The 26110-nt window shown below is 36.3% G+C and overlaps 1 protein-coding gene across 3 annotated transcripts; it reads right to left on the bottom strand.

The window, feature by feature from the left end:
• Nucleotides 1-14625: 14625 nt before the first annotated feature.
• LOC311289985 (uncharacterized protein) lies at nucleotides 14626-24794 on the bottom strand. Of its 3 annotated transcripts, XR_014627257.1 has the most exons (4): nucleotides 24728-24794; nucleotides 23968-24140; nucleotides 15503-17520; nucleotides 14626-15382 (listed from the first exon to the last, which is right to left on the bottom strand). XR_014627257.1 is itself a non-coding variant. In XM_084408269.1 (3 exons), the coding sequence occupies exons 2-3, from the start codon at nucleotides 24074-24076 to the stop codon at nucleotides 16640-16642; spliced, it is 990 nt and encodes a 329-aa protein (XP_084264395.1). In that variant the 5' UTR covers nucleotides 24077-24140; nucleotides 24728-24794; the 3' UTR covers nucleotides 14626-16639. The 3 variants fall into 3 exon arrangements, 2 of the variants coding, with proteins under 2 accessions (XP_084264395.1, XP_084264394.1); XM_084408269.1 differs by having other exon boundaries at nucleotides 14626-17520; XM_084408268.1 differs by lacking the exons at nucleotides 23968-24140; nucleotides 24728-24794 and adding an exon at nucleotides 20659-21000 and having other exon boundaries at nucleotides 14626-17520.
• Between the last annotated feature and the right edge of the window lie 1316 nt (nucleotides 24795-26110).

Below are 26110 nucleotides of genomic sequence, written 5' to 3'. Positions count from 1 at the left end.
GTTTTTTAGGGCAGCAAACAACTGGACCCCAATGTTCTCAACTTTTTACCATTAATATATTTGCATGTGTTTTTTTAATTATAGGTTTGTCAGCTGGCAAGAGTGGGTGGGAAAGATGTGAAGGACTGCGCGCACAAAGTGATGGACATGTATTTATTTACATATTAACTTAACAGACACAGATCCCCAATCTGTTTTCATTTGGTAGTTTGGTTTAGTTGTTGGTTTAAGTAAAGAGCAGGACTGTGCACTAGGGCTTGGCAATATGGATAGTTTTTATATCTTGGTGTTTTTTTGGCTAAATGGTGCTAAAAGATAAACTGTATATCATATATTTTATGAAAATGGCTAAATTTGTAAGTCAAATCCACCTTAGAGATGACATATGCACTGTTATTTAAACGGATGGTCATTAAAATAAAATGCAGAGGTTTACTTCCCTACGGAAGCCCTGAACCGCAACATAAAAAAAAAAAAATCCGTAAAAAAAAAAAAACAACAACAACAAAAAAAAAATGTATGTAAAAAAAAAAATGCTATCATTTCGAGATTAAAGTCGAAATATTACGAGAATAAAGTCGAAATGTTTCGAGATTAAAGTCGAAATGTTTCGAGATTAAAGTCGAAAAGCCCTGAACAGCAACATAAAAAAAAAAATCCGTAAAAAAAAAAAAAAAAAAATGTATGTTAAAAAAAAAAATGCTATCATTTCGAGATTAAAGTCGAAATATTACGAGAATAAAGTCGAAATGTTTCGAGATTAAAGTCGAAATGTTTCGAGATTAAAGTCGAAATGTTTCGAGATTAAAGTCGAAACATTACGAGAATAAAGTAATATTTTTTTTTTAGTAAAGACCTGCGCTCGTGAAGTCGAACTGCTTCTGACATGAATCTAAACATAATAGTAGCTTTTTACTTTTATCTGGGCTTTCAACAAAAGGAAATTCTACAGGTGCTAATCTACCAACATGGCATTACCATTTGTCTTAGGACGTTACAAAATATACTGCGCCGGAATAGACTTTATAGGCGAAAACACTTTTCAGACTGGATGGAGGTAGCCAGCTTTGTATCTGAGGAAATAACGGGATCCGGCCAAATGATTGGATACAGAATGATGCACTTAAAATGTATCCAGAAAGGATTTACGGTGAAGAGGGAAACAGTGCGGTTACAGTTGAGTGTGCTCGACCCAGATGGCGTTGCGTATAGACGAGCACGAAGACTCCGCCGAAGGAGGTACCACAATCCTGGTCCAAACTTTATGTGGCACGTTGACTCGTACGATAAGCTTAAACCGTACGGCCTCTGCATTAATGGATGTGTTGATGGATTCTCACGTAATGTGATGTGGTTGAAAGTGTATTTCACCAATAATGACCCGAAAGTCATTGCAACATATTTTATTGAGACAGTAAAGAATAGAGATGGTTGTCCTAGAAGAATCCGTGCCGATCGTGGGACTGAAAACGTTGCTATGGAGCAGATGCAGATCTTTCTTCGAAGAAATGCTACTGATGAATTTGCTTTTCACCGGAGTTTCTTATATGGTTCAAGCAATCATAATCAAAGAATCGAAAGCTTTTGGAGCATACTTCGGAAAGAGAATATTCAGTTTTGGATGAACTTTTTTCAGGCTTTAAAAGAAGAAGACCATTTCAATGGGGATTTCCTTGACAAATCAATCGTGCAGTTTTGCTTTACAACACTTGTACAGGTAAGAAACTATCTATCTATCTATCTATCTATCTGTCTGTCTGTCTGTCTGTCTGTCTGTCCACATATTTATTTGCTAAAATAGCAAGACTGTAATAGGCCTATAGTAATAATGTAGGCTAATACAGAGAGGACATGCACTTTAATAGAAAAAAATAAAAAATAATATATATATATTAATGGAGGATTTTATGTGCTTTTGTCATTTAAGGATGAACTTGACAGATTTGTGCAGATGTGGAACGCACACAGAATCCGAGCACAACGGAACATTACGGCACCTCATGGGCATCCATCCGTAATGTATATGGCTCCTCATCTTTATGGATCAGACAACTATCTTTTCCAGTGCAATTCTTTGGATGTTCAGAACTGCCAGGAGGAGTGTCACATGTTGACTTACCCATGTGATGAGACAGTGTTTGAACTTTGTTGCCTGTTGATGGAGGAGCTTCATCTTCTTCCTCCAGAGGATGCTGAGGAAGGCAGAAACCTGTACATTATACTTAGACAGGAGATACGAAATTTGATGTAATACACACACACACACACACACACACACACACACACACACACACACACACACACACACACACACACACACACACACACACACACACACATCCCTGTGACAAGCTTGTTTTTGTATTCTGTGCACTTCTTATTAAAGAAAAGGGATTAACTGCTCATCTGGACCCATACCATGCAAATTAACTGTACACACATTTAAGAATTTAATTTAAGAACATAAGAATTGAGATACTAGAGAATATGTAGAAAGAACAACTTTTAATGTTTGTTTTACAATGAAATGAATCCGATAATTAAATTTGAGCTCAGATCAGATTGTATAAAAAAAAAAAAAAAAAACTGTTATGCTATATTGTATTATTTTTGAGCTGTAAGTGTAATAAACCTTTTTTTTTTATATAAAACACAGTTGTGATGTATGCTTGAACAAACAGGTAATTACAGTACACCAGTAACCAACAGTTATCAAAATAAACTAGTAGTGCACTGGTAGAGGCAATACATGCAAAATACTTAACATACATGCCCAATTCAGATATAACATTTCATAACAATTATTTTTTTAACAGTTTATGGACAGTAAGCATATGCAAATCTCACAGTGACTGCAGGAATCATTTAAAAAAGCTTCCAAGAAATCTTGATGTACCTTTTTGAAATGTTGTTTAACTCTGTTACTATTTAAACATTCAATACGAATATGAATCATTATGTGAACATGTAAACAACATGTACAGTGTTAACTTGCAAAGTCTCAACAGCACAAGAGTTTTATGCAGTACATGTTCTAACACTGCTCAACTGGAGTATGAACCTATTTTTCTTCAGAATTCTACATTCAATGTGTACATTAATTTGAATCAACATAAACTAGGAATGTTAACATAAAATGTTACATAACTACAACGTAAACATAAAATGTAAACAATAGATATTTGCACAGGTACCACATGCAAAGTCTCAAATAGTGTGAAAAGAGTGTTCTGCGCTTTGATAAGTTTTCAAGTATGAGCATGCTTTTTCTTAAAAATTCTGCATTTATGGGCATTGAGGTTGTGAGTGTGGATTGATTGTAATGATGTTCTAAATGTTTTATAAAATGTCCAGCTATACAATGTCCATGACCCAGATGTTACTATCCAGAACACAATTAAATTCAGCACGGAACTGTGGGAAATTGTCATATGAGTCAGAGAGTTCTAGGACCATCCCGCAGGTATGTCCAATCGGCCTTCTGGTGAAGTCTGTCTGGACAGTGAACTGTACATGAATAGCCTCAGCAACCACCAAATTGGAACCAGTACAGAATCTCAGAAATTTGCAGAGTTTGTCTTCGTCAGTTTCCCTGATGTACCTTTTCAGGTGGTTGGCAACCTCTGCTTGATTTTCTGACATTTGTGCAGGAAAGTTCAACAGCCCAGTCACCTTTTTTGGTGTAGGCTTCAGGTCTTTGTATAGCTGTTGAATTTCTTCTTGACTAAGAGAGATCTGGCCTTTTGTGACCTCCCTCCAACAGTCAATAACGAACATTGGTTTCTGTATGAGTTCCTTGTGTGCAATTTCGTCAACAATTCCTGGTAAAGAGGAAACCGTGACCCTTCTCCTGCATTCATAAGTGTTCATGATGTCCAGAAGGTCATCCATGTCAACAGAGGAAAAGTCATTGAGCGCTTGATTGAGAACATCTCGTTCCTGGCAGCTCACAAAATGAAGGAAGGCTGCCTTTAGGTCTGTATATACAGCCCCAAACATCATTTCCTCAAGAAATGGTGGAGCAAGCTTAATGGGCAAGTATTTGCAATCTTTAAACCCTTTAAGAAGGATTCGCCCCACAGCTTTCCATTTGTCAGAGCTGAAGTCATGTCTGAGGAAAGGCACTTTTACAGATGTCCCGACAGTGCAGTGTTCATAGAAATCAGACCAGAAGCTACTGTACACATCGCGAAGGACACCCGGACCACTGCCTGCTTCCTCTGAGTTGTTAGGAAGTATACGTCTCACTGTCAAGGACTGGTTGACAATCTTGTGGTCAGAAAATGCCTCTATCATGTCACTGAAGCTATTTGAGTAATGTATGGTTACATTTCTGTTGGGCAAAGCATTAGGAGCACTCTGTGGTGAGTCAAAAGGCTCATGGATCACTGTGTCACTAAGAGAATCTCCATCAATATGGTGTTGTGGACCAAATGTAATCTCGGGGTCACTGCTGACATTGAGCGCAATGCTTGCAAGATGGTCTTGTGAGGAATGTATGCTCATCTCTTCATCAGAAACCAAGAACACATCAGGAAGGGTGTCTTGAGGCTCATTTACCTCTAGTTGCTCATAGTCGTGAGTATACAACTCATCACCTTTTGTCGAATCTGAATCGGAGATATCACTAGCATGGTCAGGTTCATCACTAGATTCACTAGACTCTTCAGTCAGGTTAATTTTTGGATGAGTTGCTATATAGAAACGCAATATTGGGAGTTTGACAGTATTGTAAATTGTTCCGACTGAGAGATCCTTGGGGAGAAGATTTTGCTTGAAGTCCCAAACTTCAAATTCAAAATCAGACTCTTGACCTTTGGAAGAAACTCCGTTGTGAAAGAATAATGCCTTTCCTTCTTTTAGTATGTCATCATATCCTGCCTGAATATTTATCTGTAGTTTTCTAGTCCCCCCACCTTGCCTTGCTCTGACCTGTTTTATCCCTTTATTTTCTTTGTGAAGCCATCCAATTTCAATATTTCGTATGCATGATTTTACTTTGCTTCTTGCTTTTTTGTTTGAGGTTTGTGGTACCTCCTCATCCTTATTTCCCTCCCTTCTAAGCTTCATTTTCTCTCTTAATTTCTCTAAGAGACCTTGCTTTCGCTTCACAGATGGTGTCTGATGCCTGCAAAAATGTATCAAGGCAATCCTGTCACCATATGAGGGAAGGTACTTTGCAAGTTCCGCATCTTCCATAAGCAGGATGACTTCTCTGTCAATCTGTGAAAGCAAAGGGACAAGGATGTTAGCTTTGGACATAAGAAAATCATACTGATTCATAACAGCTAAAAGGACATGTAATTAAAGAAGACAACCGAATGTAAAATCTGGTCACTCATATTAGATAAAGTAATAGGCATGTTTAAATGGATATTACAAAAATTCAGAATGTTATGTTATTATTTACTTGACAGGAACTGGTCTTTTAACATAATGCTAAAAATAAAATACATTTTACTAAATATTTGTGTTCTTATTATTTTTTTATATTATAGAATTAGTTCACCCAAAAATGAAAATAGTTTTTAATGAAATCTGAGATAAATCTTTTTGTCCCTCCATTGACAGCTATGCAACAACCACTTTTAAGCCCCAGAATGGTAGTAAAATACATCATTAAAGTAATCCATGTGACCCCAGTGATTTAAACTTGAAATTTTATGAAGCGATGTGAGTGCTTTGTGTGCACAAAAAACACTTAAATATTAATGTTCAATGCGTGTTCATCCAACAACATTTGCTCTAACGTCAACACCACACGCATGCGTCATTAATAATTTATCTTAATACTTTCTTTATTTTGTAAATATGTAAAACAAAGCACTCTCGTTCCTTCAGGAAATTGAGGTTAATGATGTCTTTATTACCTTTCTGGGTCTTTACAGATGCGAAGATAAACGAAAGTGGGTTTGGAACAACATGAGGGTGAGTAATTAATAACAGAATTTTCATTTTTAAACTAACCCGTTAACCTTTCTATTAGCTAGTTAGAGCATATTCTGTGTGCCTAGTGATTTATACAAACATCCAAAACACCATACCTTTTGCTGTTCCATAACTGTAATTGCTTCCTCAGAAATGCCTCGATTTCTCAGGAAATTGAAAACATCTGTATTTTCCTCCATCATGGGTCTGCAAAGTACAAAAGAGTTGTTTTAGAATAGGATAGATTGAAAATAATTGATAAGGCTAGTGGGGAAAATAGAGGTATTAAAAAATGTTGACCTGTTGCATGTCAAAAAAGCCTCATAAACTGAATAAATACATGTCATTTTATTTCATTGATTGGTAACACTTTAAAATACGGGTGCACTAATATGCATTAATTTTACTTAACTAATGCACAGATAATCATGAGTTAATGTATGACTCATGAAAAACTAAACCATTAATGAATTATTACTGCATCAGCAACTAATAAAGAGTCTATATGATTAATAGTGTCACGGTGTGGTGTAGGTTGAAGAAAGGCGAACAGGCAAACAGCTCCATGAAAATGTTATGATTGGCTTATGTACTGCAAACCCTTGTGCATTAAGTCATCATGGATTTTATACAATTAAAAAAATGATCACAGAATAATGGTTTCTATACTGTAATAAAGGATATGCCAATTAACACTGCATTATTCATATAAATATGGAAATACCCCATGTCTGGCTTGAAAAACACACATAAACCATATATTATCACATCATGTGTGTTCATTGTCCTCATGTTTCATCAGTCAAAAGGTTTCTGCTTTTTATTCAATTTCGCTGGGTGATTTTTTCCATTTAAGGGATTTACTGGAACGTCATAAATCATTACTTCTACGAGACCGTCTTTGTCGTTCTGTTTGACAGAAGCATAGTTCAAAAACTATTTGAAGTTACACTACATGAGAGCGTTAGAGCTACATAAGGCTCACATGATTATCTCATTTTGGATAAGAATAATCCAAATCCGTCAGGTCTTTTTAAATTTAAATATTTTATTCACATTGCCCCATAGAAATCTTTATGTGAACACATCCGAAAAAAGTGCGGGTTTTTTTTATTAGATTTCGCTAAAGTGGTAGCAGCTAGAACTGTGCAGGTATTGTATATGATAATATTGATAAAGCGGCTTATTTAATTATATTCACAATCGGCAGTTCCGTAGGCCTAACCATTCTTCTTGAGCCTCACTAACAGGCGCCTGCAGTTTGAAAACTCCTGTAGGCCTATTTGTTTCATGAACTTTAAGATAATCTGATAACTACGTTTTATATTTCAATTTTATCTTTTGTTTAGTGGTGTTTACTGTACATAAGGGCAATTAAGGTAGCCCACACGATTTCAGCATATAGTGAAATACAGTTTACCCGCAACGCCACCGTGTAGGCTATTGTGCAACGCCATCAAACTACATTTACACAAATGTAAAGGTTGACTAAAAGAGTTATAGTATAGTACTAAGCATACCTGATGGATCGCGAAAGTTTTCGGCTCCCTGTTCAACACTGGCGCAGGGCTGAAGTGTTTCACGTTACGTCAATGAGGCTGCGTTTGTCATTTTGACTTTAATCTCGTAACGTTTCGACTTTAATCTCGAAACGTTTCGACTTTAATCTCGAAACGTTTCGACTTTAATCTCGAAACGTTTCGACTTTAATCTCGAAACGTTTCGACTTTAATCTCGAAACATTTCGACTTTAATCTCGAAACATTTCGACTTTAATCTCGAAACATTTCGACTTTAACCTCGAAAAAATTTCGACTTTAATCTCGAAACATTTCGACTTTAATCTCGAAACATTTCGACTTTATTCTCGTAATATTTCGACTTTAATCTCGAAATGATAGCATTTTTTTTTTTACATAAATTTTTTTTTTTTTTTTACGGATTTTTTTTTTTTTTTTTTTTTTACGGATTTTTTTTTTTATATTGCGGTTCAGGGCTTCCGTACTTCCCTGTTTTATTCCCTACGTTGAATAAAAAAAGCCCTATTTCTGGTTTCCAACAACAATAACAGGAGGATTAAGAGAGGGAGAAGGAGAGACAGACAGGGGCTCACGGACAAAAGAGGGCATGAGAGGAAATTCCACCAGATTTCACTCTTTTCGGCCAGATGTCTGTTATCTTTCTTTAAAATAAATTTAAGCTCTGTCGATTTATGTAAATTGCTCCTCAGATCTCTGCAGGGTAAATCCATACAGCTAGCTAGACTATCTGTCCAATCTGAGTTTTCTGTTGTACGACTAAAACAACTTTTGAACATGTATGTTACACCAAAAGAAATTTCTTCCCAAGGCTAATTTGCAGTGGCACCGTGGCTTTGCCTGGCTCCAATCCCAGAATGCCGCACCGAAAACGCATGCATACTAGAAATAGAATCGACGCTTATTTTTCACGCGATGACATGTTGTTTGAAAGTCTCTAGGTTTTGACATAAATGCAGATATAAATGTAATAAAAAAATGCAATACTTTTATTAAAAACTTGAATAAAAGTCAATACTTCCAAAGTTGTCTTCAAATCAAATCAGTATATTTTTATGTTTAACATGAAGTGTACTAGACAAGGCTAGCAGCGCAGCGTCAGACACGTTTCTGGTGTGCAAAGACATAGAAAATGCAACGCAGCCGCCACACAACAGAAACGCCAGGCTCATGCGACGCAGCCAATTTGTGTAGCCAGCCTAAGGCTGACACTGGCTAATTTATGAATCCCTATGTGCTTCTCAGCTAAGAGGTCTAATGTATGTAGAGATCTGTATGGTTATATTGTATAGTGTCTTTTCAGGTGATTTGTTGAAGGTAAAAATAGTGTGGCTGTGCATAATGCCAATGCTCTATCAAAATCACAGTTTTTTTTGTTTTTTAATTTGAAGACAATTCTGCGTGTGGTGGAATAATTGCATATTATTTTTGTCTTGGATTGGATTAGGCTCTTCACCAACCACCTAATGACACTATTTAATTTGAAGGGGAAGGGCAAAACATCTATTTATGTGATCTATTTCATTTAATTGATTTGTTACTCAAATTTTCATCTAAGCATAATATGTATCTCTGCTGCAAGCTAAACCACAACAGTGGCGTTTGAATTGATTTATTTTACACAGGATTTTTTTGCTTTGATTGTAGATGCTGTCATGAAATGGGATGCAGCTGCCACAGAGGCCCAAATAAAGTCGGCTGCATCGGACCACCTTAAACATGCCCCTGGGAGAGTCGGGGGTGGTGGTTAAAAATAAATAAATACACTGTGCTAATAGTACAAAATTTTATAGCACTTTTATTTATTACTTTACTGTTCTGACTTTTAAGTTTTATTATGTTATTGTGTTAATTTATACTTTCTGTTCTGGTTTTAAGTATTAGTGTGTTATTGTTTTAATTTATACTGCTGTTCTGGTTTTAAGTTTTACTAAATATTAGTAATAAAAATATATTTTGAAATTTAGATGATTTCTTGGAGTGATCAGTTTGGTTTACAGGAAAATGGTAAGCAGTTTATTACAATTATATTGATAAGATACAAAAATGCAAGACTAGTATATAAACTAAACAATTATTCAATTGTCTTTAACAGTCATCTTTGACATTTCTACAGAAAACGCATCTAATACAACTTTTATTCTGGCTGTCTAAAAATGACATATTTAGCACGTTTTTGACGTCTAAATAATGTCCTAAAAAGACATCAAAAAAACTATCTTTCTGGCTCTTGTGAGGACGTCTTCTGGATGTCTAACAACTACGTCTGTAGAACGTCTTTATTTTACTTCTAAACAACGTCCAGAGAAGACGTCAAAAAAACTTTCATTCTGGCTCCTGTGAGGACGTCTTCTGGATGTCTAACAACTACGTCCGTAGAACGTCTTTAATTTACGTCTATACAACGTCCAGAAAAGACGTCAAAAAACCTTTCATTCTGGCTCCTGTGAGGACGTCTTATGGATGTCGAAAAACTACGTCCGTAGAACGTCTTTAATTTACGTCTAAACAACGTCCAGAGAAGACGTTAAAAAAACTTTCATTCTGGCTCCTGTGAGGACGTCTTCTGGATGTCTAACAACTACGTCTGTACAACGTCTTTAATTTACGTCTATACAACGTCCAGAAAAGACGTCAAAAAAACGTTAATTCTGGCTCCTGTGAGGACGTCTTATGGATGTCGAAAAACTACGTCCGTAGAACGTCTTTAATTTACGTCTAAACAACGTCTAGAAAAGACGTCAAAAAAACGTTCATTCTGGCTCCTGTGAGGACGTCTTCCGGATGTCTAAGAATGACGTCGTTAGCACGTCTTTAATTGACGTCTATACAATGTCCAGAAAAGACGTCTACTGGATATCTAAAAATGACGTCATTATCACGTCTTTAATTGACGTCTATACAATATCCAGAAAAGACGTCAAAAAAACGTTCATTCTGGCTCCTGTGAGGACGTCTTATGGATGTCTAAGAATGACGTCTTTTAGACGTCTACTAGACTACTTCTTGCTCGCTGGGATTGTTTACACAGAGCAGTGGCGGAACTAGAGTTTTATACATGGGGTGGCCACTGCTACTTGCGGGGGTACACAGTACACACACACACACACACACACACACACACACAGTGGAAAAGCTTATGGAAGGAATTGGGTCACTCTGTTTGTGTCTATAAGTGTTGAACATCCAAAATATTTGCAGAAAACAAAGCTGAAGCACCAAGGAGATAAGATACCGTAGCATGTGTCTGTTATGAACTGCTGCATTTATTTACAAAAAAAACTCACATTTACCAAAAAAATTTTTTTTAATTAGATGTCATTTGGAGCAGCCATCTTGACGGAATAGAAAATGCTAAACCGCTGGTGATAATACAGCCAGAGACGGGCTCTGATACAGCTCGTCCCGAAATATTCATCTATTCTTCTATCATGCCCAAGCGATGCTGTGATACCGATAGCCTGCTAAGCTTGTGTATGCTTTTAATGAAGCTCCGGTATAGCGTGATGGGAAGTGAATAAGGTAGCTGTAAATGTCACCGAACTCAATTTCAGGAAGTTTTTCTACACATAAAATGTATGTTTCTATGCCTGTAAAAAGAACTTGTGGTGCATCATATGGATCTATGATTCCTAATTCCTTTATCTTCCTCTTGTATATTTCTTTTTGTGATGACATGACGTGAACAGTTAGCTGACGGCCGCTGTGCTAGTAATAGATATTTGGTCAGTGTTCGTCTAAACCAGTGACCGCAACACTGAAGTGTGTGAGAACAAATGAATAACATCAGTGTGAACCACGAACATTTATTTATTTGGATTAAATACTTACATTTTAATCATTCTGTGTGTCATTTTTCAATGTCAATCTTTTCTTTATTTACATGTTTATTCCCAAAATTCTATATTATTCAAAGTAGTTGACTGTCATTCTCCTCTACGCTGTGTACGTTATTGATTAAATAGTCTAGCCTATTTAACATCGTTACAGGCACCTCACGAGCATTCATTCATTCAACTATTTTAAAAGACTGGAATAAACACCAGCACACACAAGCAATCTTTTTATAGTCAATTTAATAAAAAAATGTACAGGGTTCCGTTTCCAGGTTTCAGTAAGTCAAATTTAAGACCTTTTTAAGACATTTTAAGACCAAAAAGATTGAAATTTAAGACCTACACGGCGCATAACCAAAAAAAATTAATTAAAAGAATTCTGAAAAAAATATTTTTATTTCAATGAATTCAGTAATTGAAAAAGCATTCATTTAATTTACAGACAAATCAATCACATTAGTAACCTTCCACAACCAACAACATGCCAAATGCCCAAAACCTTAGGCCTAAAATGAAAATAGGCTAAAACAAACTTGCCCTCTAATAGAATATATTTCATCTCATATTTATTTACATTACGAAGCAGCATATTAATAGCCTAATAGAGATTGAACAGGCTCAGAGATTATTTTAGAAAATTGTAGTTTGCATAATATACTCTAAAAACACATAATTATAGCTGATTTTAGTTGATCATAACTAGAGATGAAATGGCATGAACATTTATTTTCACGATTATTATGAAATCAATTTACCGAGTTTGTCGAAACCCCGCAAATAACAAATAAAATGATCAATATGCAAGTTGTTTACATAAACATCAAAATACTATTAAAAATGATGGCCAGATTTTAAAGGAGTGTCTTGCAACATGTTATCTACTAATATGTACAAGTTCAAATAAAGTTTTTACAAAAATGGTTTTATAAAAAGATAAACCTCACATATTTCAGCCTTTAAATATTTTTTTATAAAAAGAATGAGTCAAAAAATATTAATTACTGACATTTACAATGCACATCCGCTTATCTAATATTATTAATAACATTTGGTCTGATTTTCCTGTGGCGTCTGTCGTTGCTAAGCCATATAACACTCTCCACAGCAACAAGGAAGATGTTGTCCATCTGGCTGTGGGCAGAAAAAAAATTGCGCACTGCTTCAATAGCGCTTGCCGCGTGCCCACATTTTAATAAACTTGAGCACGCAAAAAGACGCGGTATGTGAACTGCCTGTTGGCGAGCGACCTCATATCAAGCCCCGGGCTACTGGTAGCACGCGAGCGAGCTCCGCTTTGTAGGCTAACTTGTGTTGTGTTGAAGGCATCACGTGTTCACAGTCCTGTGCACTGTGACCCGGGGCTGCGTTGCATTCTCAATTATTGGTTCCGCCACTCTTTATACTACGTTATTTAATCAAAATAATTGTGGTTGACAAATGAAACTTTTGAGGAAAAATACAATACGGAGAAGTTACATACAGCACAATTTTTAAGACCCAGACATCATAATTCAAGACTTTTTAAAGACTTTTTAAGGTATTATTTCCACATTAATAAATTCAATGCTTTTAAGGCTTTTTAAGACCCCGCGGGAACCCTGATGTAAACCCAACAGGTATGAAATGTCAGAAAGAGAAAAAAACTGTTAATGGGAAGACGAGCATAGGACTGCTGCAGCTTCGTGGATACATATATTTAGCCTATTTATTATTCAGATTGCACAGTTGTAAAGAAAATATATTTATAGGAACATTTCAGCAGGCTCAAGATAATTAATACAGTGACCATTATATTATTTTAATCAATTCGCAGCCATAAAACGTGATAATCCGCATTCTCATGTATGTAGGTGCGCTGAAGTATTCCGTCAAAATGGCTGACACGCGGCTAGGGGTCACATGACTGGGAGATCCCTATAGCAGGCATCAAGCAGACATTTACTTGAAAAATTTAAACAATTGTATTGCCCATCAATATAAAATCTTATCCTAGGAAGATTTCATTATAATAATTTATAATTATTCTAATTATAATTATTTAATTTATATAAAAAAAATTGTGTTCATTTTTTGGTGAACTATCCTTTTAATCTGGCAAAATCTTCTCAACTTAAATTCCTGAATTTGGTATGTGATTGACTGCCTGTGTCTGGTAGATGCTCTGAGCTGTTGCTGGTCCTGAAGTCTGACCACACTGACTCTGACTAGCCAGTGGTGATGCAAGGGCTGGGGTCTGTTTGCATCTGATCTGCCTGTTAGTCCAGTCATTTTAAGCCAAAATGGGGGTCAACCTTGAACAAATTGCAACAGAAGCAAACTCAACTGATTTTGTATCCTCAATATGTCCTAAGTAAGGAAAAACAAGTCCCGAAGAATCCCATTAGGGGAAAGTTTCAAAAAAGACCCAAATATAGCCTCTTCATTCTTTCTCTCACATGAATAGGGTAAAAATTGTAACCTTTAGATATCACCATGAAAATTACTGAATTGATTACTTACATCAAGACAAACAAAAAATGTATTACAAGTTTTTTTTTAAATTGTTTGTTAACATGGACAAATGGTGCATAATCTAATTATGTATGTGCTAATTTGCATAAATACCACAACAGATCTAAACATTGGGTATAGCTAGGTGAAAATGTCTTGTTGAATCTTGTTGACACATAACAGTAAAATACTTAATGTTAATGTCTGAATGGAACCCATTTAGGCTACCCATGAGCATTAATACATAGAGGCAGGAAGTACTTTAGAAACCAGCCTTTATTAATTTTGAAGAGATTGGGTTTGGGACTGGGTCCGTGGGACTGTTTCTGGGGGACGAGTCTGAGGGAAGAACAGGAGACAAGGGTAAGGAGAATGCAGAAGACAAAAGGCAGGTAAAATAAAAAGTGAATCCCCAGAAAGAGTTTTCAAAACTTTCCCCTAATGGGATTCTTCTGGACTTTTTTTCCTTACTCAGGACATATTGAGGATACAGAATTATTTGAGTTTGCTTCTGTTGCAATTTGTTAAACCTTTTTTTATAAAATGACTGGACTATGTTTGTGCTTATTAAAAAGAACTCTTATAGCCTATCTCTCCCTTTCTTTTCATGTTTAATTGACCCTGTTAAAAAAGATGCCAAATTTAAAATATGATTCCAATCATATTCATATTCTAATCATCATCCAATTACCAACATTTTTATCTTAACTCTTTCCAGTATAAAAAAAAAATGGTGTTTTTGGTAATTTTCACAATTTCATGGCACCCCAGAATATTTTGTTGTATGAATATCTGAACATACCAAAAGAAAGAACAGACCCTGTGCTTTAAAAAAAAAAAAAAAAACTGTTTTATTCTAGCTTCGTGCGTCTTTTTTATCAATACTTGAATGTTGGCAAGTTTCATAAAAAGCAACATGAGCAAAAAGCTGAGAAAATCGCATTTTTATCAAAGACTACATCTAGATCAGATTTAATGATGATCAAAACACAGTAGATCGAGTCCATCAACACCCTACACCCATAAAGCTTCACAGTCCTAGTGATCGCATTATGATATCGCTTGTTTCTGCTCTTCTTTGCCTGCGTTTTGATCTCCTATCCTCACATTAGCTAGAACATTTGTATACTGTAACGTACACACGGCAAGGAAGCCTACTGTATATGCGTGTATTAGGCCGAATGTATTCGGAGCAAACCCCCCTGATGCTAAACCTTAAAAACTTACTTCAAATATGATGTTTTCTTATTCGGCGAAGTTCGGTATCTTGCAACTCTCTCTCATCCTCTGCTCGTCCGTTTGAAAACTGTGCGCGCGCCGCGCTGCCGGCGAACGTAATTTATTTATTTTTTTAAATCAGCATCAGCAACTGCTAGTAGCAAATACAATTTTGGGGTGGTACCCGGAACCCCCACCACGGACCCCCCTCATGCAAGGTGTTTGCATGTCAGCACCAAGAGAATCAATATCCCCCCCCACCCTCAACATTGGTTTCTAAAAACACTTTCGTTTCCACCAAATAATTCACTACATCACTTTTAATTTCTTTTTTAAGTGCCTGCCTCCTAATAGGGATACAGAAGTGATTCGCTACTTCAATCAAATCATCAAATCACTTTTCCAACTGAACACGACTAAGATGACAAAGAAATGCTTGAAGATCGAAGGAAGCCATGCCCACTAAGAGTATTAAAAACACTACTCACACACCAGCACGCGGCATCAACTCTATCGCCAGATTGATCACCTAATCCAATACTATGCCAGCTTACATTTTAGACATCAATACGGAGTTAAACCACGACATCTCTGGAAAGTTGTAAATATCCCGGACGAGCCCCCAATTAGTTACGTACCCTGCGATTATTAAAGGGGTATTGGGAATAACATTAACTGTCAAGAGTTTGACTCTGTACCAATGTAAATGCAGGCAAAGAAGACCACAGCTCTAAAGGCAATCAAGACGTGTTTATTTACAAAAATATAGTGGGAAGAACCCATAAACCAAACCAACTTACAATAATATTTACAGGAAAGAAAAGAACAAAAAGGTACCCAGGCAGGGGAGAAGAAGGGAATTGGGCGGCAATCAAATAAATGAAATAATCAAAACATAACCCTCTAACTCATAAATCAGTACTAAACTGACTAAAAAAGAAAAAGAAAAGAAAAACCTTCAGTATGCGAAGATACCCTAATATAAACAATACTCACTAAATCCAAACAAAAATCCAACAAGTGATGCACGCCCCTAACCTAGTGTTTCTAACACAATAATCCACTAACGGGTGGTGCCCAGTGTATATCATGTGATATGCTTACCTTTCCTCTCCTTCCCTCCCCATTGTAATCACAACCATTCAAACAAATGGTGGTAAAGAGTTGTTTAGGTAGCACACAAGAACACCACAGGATCTTAACTACAATACACAGAATTGACGGCGTCTCTAAATCACAATCTCTCTCAGAACAACAACAGACAAAAACAAAGGCATCTTCTCTCTCCGTGTCAGCGTCTCTCTTTTATTATTTCCTGGTGTCCGCCAATTGGAGGAAAGCGGGGCAACGTCATCGGCTCCAACGATGATTGGCAGGAAGCAGCACCAATGGCGCAGAACTAAGAAAGTGAAAGTAAAAACAATTTTACCCAAAAAAAGGGGGGGGGGGGATGAGTGAAAACTCATCGCTGAAAAATGTCCTGCTCGAGTCAACCTTTACGATGAAGGTTCGGGTTGAATAACTAGTTCTTCCAACGTATCATCATGAGGTTCGCATTTAAATTGACATCGTTACTGTCCTTACAATGTGTACAATTGCTGAGCTTTAGGAAGCTTCCAGAGCTGAGATTCAGATCAGGGGCGTTTTGTTTCTGACACGTTCTGGAATCGGTAGACCAATCATAACACTGCTATTTCCAGGATGACCTCGCAAATGACGCTTCAGGTCTCTTCGATATGTGAAGCTCATCTCACACTGAAAACATATGAAAGGTTTATCTCCGGTGTGAACTCTTGTGTGGACTTTAAGGGTCCCTTTTTCATTGAAACCTTTTCCACACTGAGGGCAGATGAAAGGCCTCTCTCCAGTGTGAAGTCTCACGTGAACATCAAGGTTTGATTTGCTTGAGCAAGTCCTTCCACAGTGATCACACATGAAAGGTTTCTCTCCAATGTGAGTTATTACATGCCTCTTCAGTTGATTGCTGTCTGTGAAACTCTCTTCGCATTGTTGACATTTAAAGCAGTTTTCTCTCGAGTGAACCCTCATGTGGGAATTAAGGTTTATTTTACGTCTGAAACTCTTTCCACACCGATCACATGTGAAAGGCGTTTCTCCAGTGTGAATTCTTTTGTGGTCATTAAGCGTTCCCTGATGTGCAAAACTCTTTCCACACTGAGGGCAGATGAAAGGCCTCTCTCCAGTGTGAACTCTCATGTGGACTTTAAGATTTCCCTTTCCACTGAAACCTTTCCCACACTCTTGGCAGGGGTAAGGGCTCTCTCCACTGTGAATATTCATGTGAGCTTCAAGGTTTTCGTGTTGGCTGAAACTCTTTCCACACTCAAAGCAGATGAAATAACGTGTACTCCCCGTCTTTTGAGCTCTTTCTTCTGAGGAAGTATTTTCAGTCTGCGGGCAGTCAAGATAGTTTTCCACAGTTATGAAATCATGGTTCTCTTCTTCCTTTACATCAAGTTCTTGAATCTCCTCTTTCAGCGGCATCAGGTCTAAGGTGAAAACAGACAAATACAAGTTTAAGCCGAGTTTAATGGCACAAATAAATGCACACTCTGAGAGCGCTCCACAAGATATTTACGAATACTCCATGATGATCAGGCCAATGTTGATCATCATGGAGTGATGTTTATCATACAGATAAGTAAATCACTGATCTAAACTAAAGTGCTTCTACACTGTACAACGCACAAACATACAGAGAGTATCACTCTCTTACTAGGGGTGTGCACAATTATTAGAATTTTCGATCTGTAATTATTATTAGAAAAATAAAATGCAACGTTATTTTACTACGTTACTTTTCTGGCCATGAATGCAGTGAATCCATGATAAATCCCAAGCACTAACTCGCAGTTATTATTAAATGCACTGGGTGGCGCTGTGGAGCGTGTTAACAAGTTGTTTGTATTTGATCACATAATGTCGTCGTCTGCCTCACGAAGTTTGTAATTACTTGAAAATGATCTTACTAAAAGATATTACAAAATGGAATTACTTTTGATCAAATTAATTCATTAATCTGAGTTATAATATCACCACCACAATGAGAAATCACATGAAATCCAAACAGCAGTCGAATGAGGAAAGACAGCTGTCCATCACTGCATTCACGACTGCAGGTAAACTCAGCTGGACCCCGCGTGGTCCGAGATGATAACTTATCTAATAGCAAAATTATTTTGAGACATATACTTCCTTTTAAGGTTCGTTGATGGAGACAGGTTTAAGAACTGAAAACGCAAAGGGAACACCGTAATCTTTGTGTCTCTGAAACGTCTGTCAGCGCAGCGCGTTTTCTCACTCGAGCATAAATTGCTGGCGGCGCCCCTGCATGTGGATATTATTGTTTTTCTCAATATAAACGTGAAACAACAAACACGATAATCACATGCTGTCTCGAGTGTATGTGTACGTTCTGTACGATATCTGGAAGAGTCTGATTTATTAGGCGTTTTTTTCCATTCATGCTGCTTGAGCTTAAATGCTTTTGTTCTATAGCCCATATTTTTTGTTTAAATATAGGTCTACTGTTTAATGTTTTCAACTAAAAGAAACATATATTGTAAGCTTGATGTGTATATTGCCTAATTGTAAGCTTGTTCAGAAATGGTAAAAAAAATTAAAAATTAAAAATTTGTTAAACGTCATTTAAATAAACAAATATTCGATTTATATGAGCCCGAATATTTAAATGCAATATTTTTTGAAAAAAGCCCATCCCTATCTCTTACCAATGGACTCAAATAAATGTAATTTTACTGTGCAACATTATCTGTATTTTATTTTGAACAAGCAGAAATCTTTTTAGAAATATAACGACTCATACACAATAGAATAGATAAAAAAAAAAATTTAAAAGCTGTTATATAGGAGCAATACCTTTGTGGGCATCACTATGACATGCCGCAGATGTGCACAAGATTTTGGAAAAAATTTGTTGGACTAACAAAACAAAAACATTATTCCCATTCACTTTTTTGTGAAAGTGAAAAATGACATTGTGCAGATTCTGACAATCCAAGGAATGACAGGACTGAGAAATAACAATGTGGAGATTGTTTTCAAAATTTATACGCATTTTTGTACAAAATGTTAAATGTTCAAACTTCTCAGGTGCCTTCAGGACATGATGATGTCCCATTTTTTGCCAATATGTCAAGTAGTTTAAAAGATATTGCAATATGTCAAATTTCAAAATGGCGGAAAGGCCATTTTTGTCCGATCAGGGGCCCGTTCTTCGTACGTCGCTAACTCAGTTAGCTGGATTTGATTGTTGGGGATTTGGCATGATCTTGGATTGTTTGGTTCTTCGACGCTCATCCTGGACTTGCTGTCATAGCAACAGGTGCGCAATCTTAAACCTGCTCGGGAGCAGGCTTATTTCATGTTATCAGGATTAGACTGCGGCTCATAAACGGAGATGATACGGGAAGTCCAGCGCAGCGCGATAGTGCACTTTCTGATATATATATTTTTTTCCTCGTGACTCGTGAGATTGTCGTGTACATTATTAATTTGTTGGAAACGCACATTTATTTTCGACTTGTCGGAGTCGGGCTTTAACTACAGCACAAACTGTACCCTAAGATTATTTGCGAGTGGCTCTTTCCTTTACACTATTGGAGATGCGGAGAACTTGATGGAAAGTGCTGTCTGTCGTGTCATTCGGAGTTTACCTGGCGCTTTTAGGTTTAAAAAACAGTTTTAGTTTTTTTTTTTTTGTGGCATTTCCAAGCCACTGAAGACCCAATGTAAATCAGTTTTTTTAAGCAGCTTTTTATTTTTATTTTTTTTATTAGACTATAGCCTACTATTTATTAGACTATTTAAATATTTTTTTATGAAGATCATGCGATCATGACCATGCTGATTACAGTATGTCACTCAGGCTTATAGGCTAGACTGCCATCAAGGCCTCAATGAAGGGGATTATGTGAACAGAAAGGGGGTTCACAATGTAAATGTGCAGCCCAGTTACTATTGTGATTCTTAATATTCCAGATTAGTAATATTATATCAAATAAAAAAAAGGCAGTTGACAAATCTTCCATATCACAAATGTGAAAGCAAAATGGTCAGGGTCTGTGTATGACTTAAGAATTTTCAGAGATTCACATTTATGCACATTATTTGAAAGTGGTAAGAAAAGTTCTACAATTAAATATCAAGCTCACTGTATTACATACACTTATGCTGATCCTAACAGAACTGCATTTCTTCATAGGTGATTATGACATGTTCCTGCCTGCAGACAGGTGTTTTATGACCCCATTCCCTGACCCAAACCAGTTACAATGCAGCTCTAACCAGGACAAGGGCACACAATGAAATGAACTTTGGCTAACTAAAGGGAAGATTTCAGTGTCTGAAAAGTCTGAGGGTTGCACACCTGACAGGGCCTGTGACATTGTTGCATTTGCATGTGCCATATTACACAACACTGCCAAAAAAAAAAAAATACACTTTTCATTAAATGTTTAATAAAAGACAAATATGCTTAGTTCCTTGAGTTTTATTTCAATTGTTCTTTGTAAAGAAAAGCCAGTGGTCAAGTGCCTGCAACAAGAGATATTAGACACATGCCTCATGCAACAAATAAAAGGAAAAGTTGGCTATCCACTGCCCACCTGTAGGCTTATGTCTCCTCTGTCTGTGCAGACTCTTCTGTAGGCCTTTCTGTAGATGTGGAATCCTGCAGCTTATATTGCAGCCATAAAGCATACAAGTATAAATGAAGTAAAGTTCTTTATGCACTTGCAGGTAGGCTAGTTCCTCCATATGACAGTTATCTGAGAGGGTTTATTCACTGTCCAGTGCAATGGAAACAAATGGACATTATAAAGTCTTATACTTTATTTATTTTGGAAAGTTAGAAAATGTCCACTTACTGCACATATTTCAGCTCCACTTTCTTGGGAACAGATACAAGTGTTAATATTTTTACATTAACATAAGTTTATCAGTTTTCACTTTCACAAGTCAAAGCAATTCATTACTCAAGATTTAACAGTTGAAATTACTATACAGCCTTAATTTAATGCAGCAAAAATTATTTTACAGTGTAGGCTACTAAGATCTTTTCTTTTCTTTTCTCAACCTTTTTCTTGGTTGCTTTTATAATCAGACAACCATTTATTTAACAGTGCCTTTTATAAAAGAGACTATATAACAAAAAATTACCATTATGTAGAATATTTTTGTACTTCACTTTTATTTGTTCCCATGTTCTAGTGTGGTGACTCTGACATTACAATGAACAAAGTAATTATGCAATTATTAAAATACAAAAATATAGGCTAATAAGTGATAAAAACATCTAACATGGCCACTTCTAACGGATTTAAATTGTCTGCTACTTTTTGCCAGCCCTCTCTCCTGGCTTTTGCAGACTTTGAGGTGTTCCCTGACGTTTTAATTAAACATTAAAATTCTGAATAAACTTTGACTAGTTCTTGCTCTGCTGAGGAGAGAAACTGTGCGCACTCTTTGGCCACGCTGAGCAGCCAATAGCAGCGTTGCTGATCAATGTTTCTACTATCGATACATATCCCCTTTTAACCAGCGCATGAACGCGCAATTATCTCAGATGACTCAATCCAGCTATACTAATCATATCCGGCAAGTGTGTTCGAAGAACCGAGTTAGCCAGATCATGATTAGCACAATGATATCATCTTGGATGTCTCATTTGATCTCGGATGTTTTAAGCAACGTACGAAGAACGGGCCCCTGGACAGAATTGGCATCCACGGATCCGACATGACAAGGAATCCAAGGTGTGATTCCTGACAAACTGTTCAAAAGTTATTAAAGGAGAACTCCAGGCAATTTTTAAGTTAAACTTGATCGTTATACCTTTGTGAGTACTGTCTATAGAAAAAAAACGAACCGGATTGGTGCTTGCAACACGGAGCTGCTACAGCTAATGCCCAGAGCTCCCACTCAGCTAAAACGGCAGTTATGGGGGCATATACATAAAGAGTGTCTCTTTGCCTCTAAACAGACACAAAATGCAATTAAAATGTCTGTCCAACATGAACAGGGCCCTTACATGACAACAAGATGCATTTAGCAACTTAGCCATTGTGTAAATTCACCTAAATAGTGTTTTAGACGGCTAGCTGTAGTCTCGCGCTGAAGTCCCGTGGGAACTCAATTGGTAAATAAAGGTAAATAGCAGTGTGCAGGTGGGAGGAGCGTAGTGTGTGAAGAGTGAAGATCGGAGTTGTCCACAAGTGAAGAAGAAATGGTTCGCGTTTGTGCCGTTCCGAATTGTGGCAACAGAATGCAAAAATACAAGAACTTACATAAATTGCCGTGGTCTATTGCATGTTGTGGGGTACAGGGTTGCAAACACATGTATGGTCAAAAAAGAGAGAGGTTATCGAAGCCCTCGCCCCGCGGCAAATATCCAGATACTTACATAATTGTGATGAATTTAATCCTTTGTAAGTTATCATTTTGCGGTGTAAGATTACAGTTAACACCTTTAAATATTACATAAATGTATTTTTATTAAACTTAGTGAGTGTATAAATCAGCAGCAAAAAGTAATTCTAGAAAAAATCTGCACAGTAATTTTATAAAATCTAAACATGTTAATAAAAACAAATTACTATTAGTACTCTTATAAAAATTCAATCAGGCAATCATACATTTCACCATTTTATATTTATATATTAATGTCAAGAATTCAGAAGTGTATATATTTATATAGCCTACACTACACATAAATAATATACAATTCAATTATGCTTATTTTAAATGTATTGTGCAGGCTAGGTATAAAAAATATAGGCTTTTAATAATCTTTCAGTGCGCAAAAACATGATAATATGAAACGCTTCAAAACAGAGCGCACAAAGCGCGTATTCGCATCGCGGGTGCAGAATGATGTCCTCAAAGCAACATGGAGTCACAGCGCTGCACAAGTGCGCATTTAAAAGTTCACGGCACAAAGCGAAGAAATGTCGAGCGCACAAATCCTAGTGTCTATCTGTCCAGCAGTTTATTGATCATTTGTTTCTTCACAGTTTTAAATTCCAGTTATTGTGCGTTTGATGCCGATTCATAGTCCTTGTGATGAGTGATCTAACAGGCACACAGTAGCGAGTCGTTTAAAAACAGCAACAAACTCCAACAAAATAAAGTCATTTTATGCAAATCCACAGCCTTTTCTCTACAGATCAAGCATTATAATGTGAATATATCATATTGGAGAGAGTTTTACCGTGCATCCTGCTGTAACCGGAAGAGGCGCGCGCGCTGTTTGAATACTGAACGGAGAATGATTTGACAGCCGCAGAGGAGGGAAAACGAGTTTCCGTAAACTTTAATTTAATGATGTAAATCGACTTCTGTCCCTCACATTAAGCTATGGAATGGCTTCAGATGACTTTGTGAAATTATAATCAGACCCTCTCAGACCCAAGTCACCCAAACTGACGTGAAAAAAGCCGGAGGCGCCGAAAAGCGCGCTGTTTGCATCCCTGGGGGAAACAATGTTTAATGCATACTAGTGTTCCAATCAACCACGCTGAAACTATTCTCCTAGTATTGCTTATTTTTTTCTATTAATATATGTTCTGAGCAGAACTTTTGTGATAATACAAAGCATACTGAAATACTTTAGCCGCAAATTTAATCAGGGAGCGAAAGTGGAGCAGTGTTTCTGTTATCAGTGAGCAAGGAAATTGGAGCGGAGTGATTATTGAATGCTTAATGGTTTGAAGGCAGCATTCGTGTTTGTCTGGTCATGTGATCTCAACATGTCTGTCCACATGAGGGACCCGCTCCATGTCAAATGTTCTGCTATTTTAAAAGTTCTCTCTAATTTAAACTATCACTCATCTACCTATCACTCATTTCTGCAGAGCTGGACATTTTAATACGGAATGGATCAAATGACTGAGTTCAGCTTTGAGAATGAAACCAACCTGTTTCTTCATCCGTTTCTTCTAGTTTCACGCTGATTGTTTCTTCTTGTTTCACTCTGATTGTTTCTTCAATCTCCATGTCCTCACTTTCCACTTTAATAAACGCCATCTTTATAATAGTGTCACGTGGATCTCAGTCGCTTCACCAAGAGTTTTTTCTGTGTTTGGACAATCTGTCATGATTAAAATGAGAATAATTAACAGAAAGAAAAATAAATTCATAATTCTCTGTGCATGTCTCAATCAGCTCTAGTTCAGTAGTTCAGTGCACTGGTAAGAGAGTGGACTTAAACATTAGCCAAAAAGTAATTAAAAAAAACCCCTCAAAACAAGTATTATATGAATAAAAGAGCACAAATTATATCTACATAAACACATATCATTACTATGATTCTATTGCTTCGACTTTGTTTGTTTGGTATTTATCAAATGTAGATTATAGACAGCACTTTCATTTAAACATTCGCTGTTGGTGTTCATTACACGTTTGAGTTCGTTAGACGCGGTGATTCGAGCACTTAATTCGAATCACTGAATCATTTCGCGAAGCATTTTGTTCAATTGATTTGATTTTCCAAAGGCTCGGTTTCTCCGTCACTACTGCGCTTTAGTCAAATGCTTAACGGTTCGTTTCTACCATAACAACCTACAATTCAGTGATATATAACTAATTCCATAGCTCTCATATAACTATAAAATAGTCTTGCAGGGTTTGTATCGATCTACTTTCGATACACTTTAAACGCTGTAAAACACAAACCTTTCTTCAGCCGAAAACCGCAGCAAATGCAGGAACGTGGCGCAGCCTTATGACGTCACACCACCAAACCAAAATAAAAGTATATTCTTAAAAGATCTAAATAGATATACATGGGGAAAAAATACAAATAACCAGACGAACACCCTAACCATCCCAGATATCACACAAAAACGAAGAAATGAAAAGGATATATATATTTTATATATATATATATATATATATATATATATATATATATATATATATATATATATATATATATATATTTTTTTTTTTTTTTTTTTTTTTTTTTTCATTGGGGGAATCAAATCTCCAACGAAGGGACAGTTCGAACAAAGGAAAGGACAGGGTTCCACATTTTATAAAATGAGTGAACAGAGTCTCTAATGGAGGGTTTAATTTTTCTTCTAGGTGTAGAAAGAATATTAAGTCTTTGAACCAAGAAAAATTGGAGGGGGGCAGGAGGATTTCCAATGTAACAATATTCGTCTTCTAGCTACCAGTGAAGCAAAAGCAATAATATCAATCTCAAACTGTAATACAAATATAAATGACAATAAACACTTTTTAAAAAAAAAATGTATCATTAAACTTTAAATAACAGGCTGAGAGTTAGACTAAGTGTATTGAAAAATAACAACAGTGAATCTCAAACTTTAATACAATAATAAATGACAAGAAACAACAAAAAATCATTAAACTTTAAATAACAGGCTGAGATTTTTAGACTAAGTGTATTGAAAGTGTTTATTTGCAAATTATTCATTAATTCATTTTTTTTTTCTCCACATTATTCAGGGACGTTTCATTTTTTTTAACAGCTTGTCCTCATTATTCACATTGGTTCTTGTGACTGCCTTTATATCAGATGCAGACATGCTGAATTTCTTTTGGATGTAGTCTGAAAAAAAAAAAAAAAAATTCTGAAAATCACTTAAGTTTCAGTTCCACTCTTCAACACGGTTTGGGGAAAGTATTCGTACTGATCCCAATTAATTTTTAATGGCATAGTGGTCAGCTTTAATGGCTTTAAACATTTTAGGTAAAAGAAGTGAAGTTAAGGTAACACTTTACTTCCTAAAGCCTTTATGTATAATGCATAATAAAGGTATTCATAATGTACATTAAAATGCATTATATCTTTTAATGAATATATTTGCATATTCCTTGTTACAACTGATATTGGTTGTTTGTCATGTATTTGAATGCATTACACATTGTAAAGGCATAATATAAGTACTATAATGTATTGTAATTGACCATACAATGCATTATAAGGTGCATTACAAGGCATACTTAATGCATTAAAAAACTTTTAGAATGCTACATATAAAGGCTTTAACTAAAGTGAAGTTAGTACAATTGGTTACAAATAATGGTAAC

Source organism: Rutilus rutilus (genome assembly GCF_951802725.1).
Source record: "Rutilus rutilus genome assembly, chromosome: 4".
Classification (NCBI taxonomy): domain Eukaryota; kingdom Metazoa; phylum Chordata; class Actinopteri; order Cypriniformes; family Leuciscidae; genus Rutilus; species Rutilus rutilus.
Note: the sequence above shows the minus strand (reverse complement) of the source record. Positions and strands in the feature narration are given on the sequence as shown.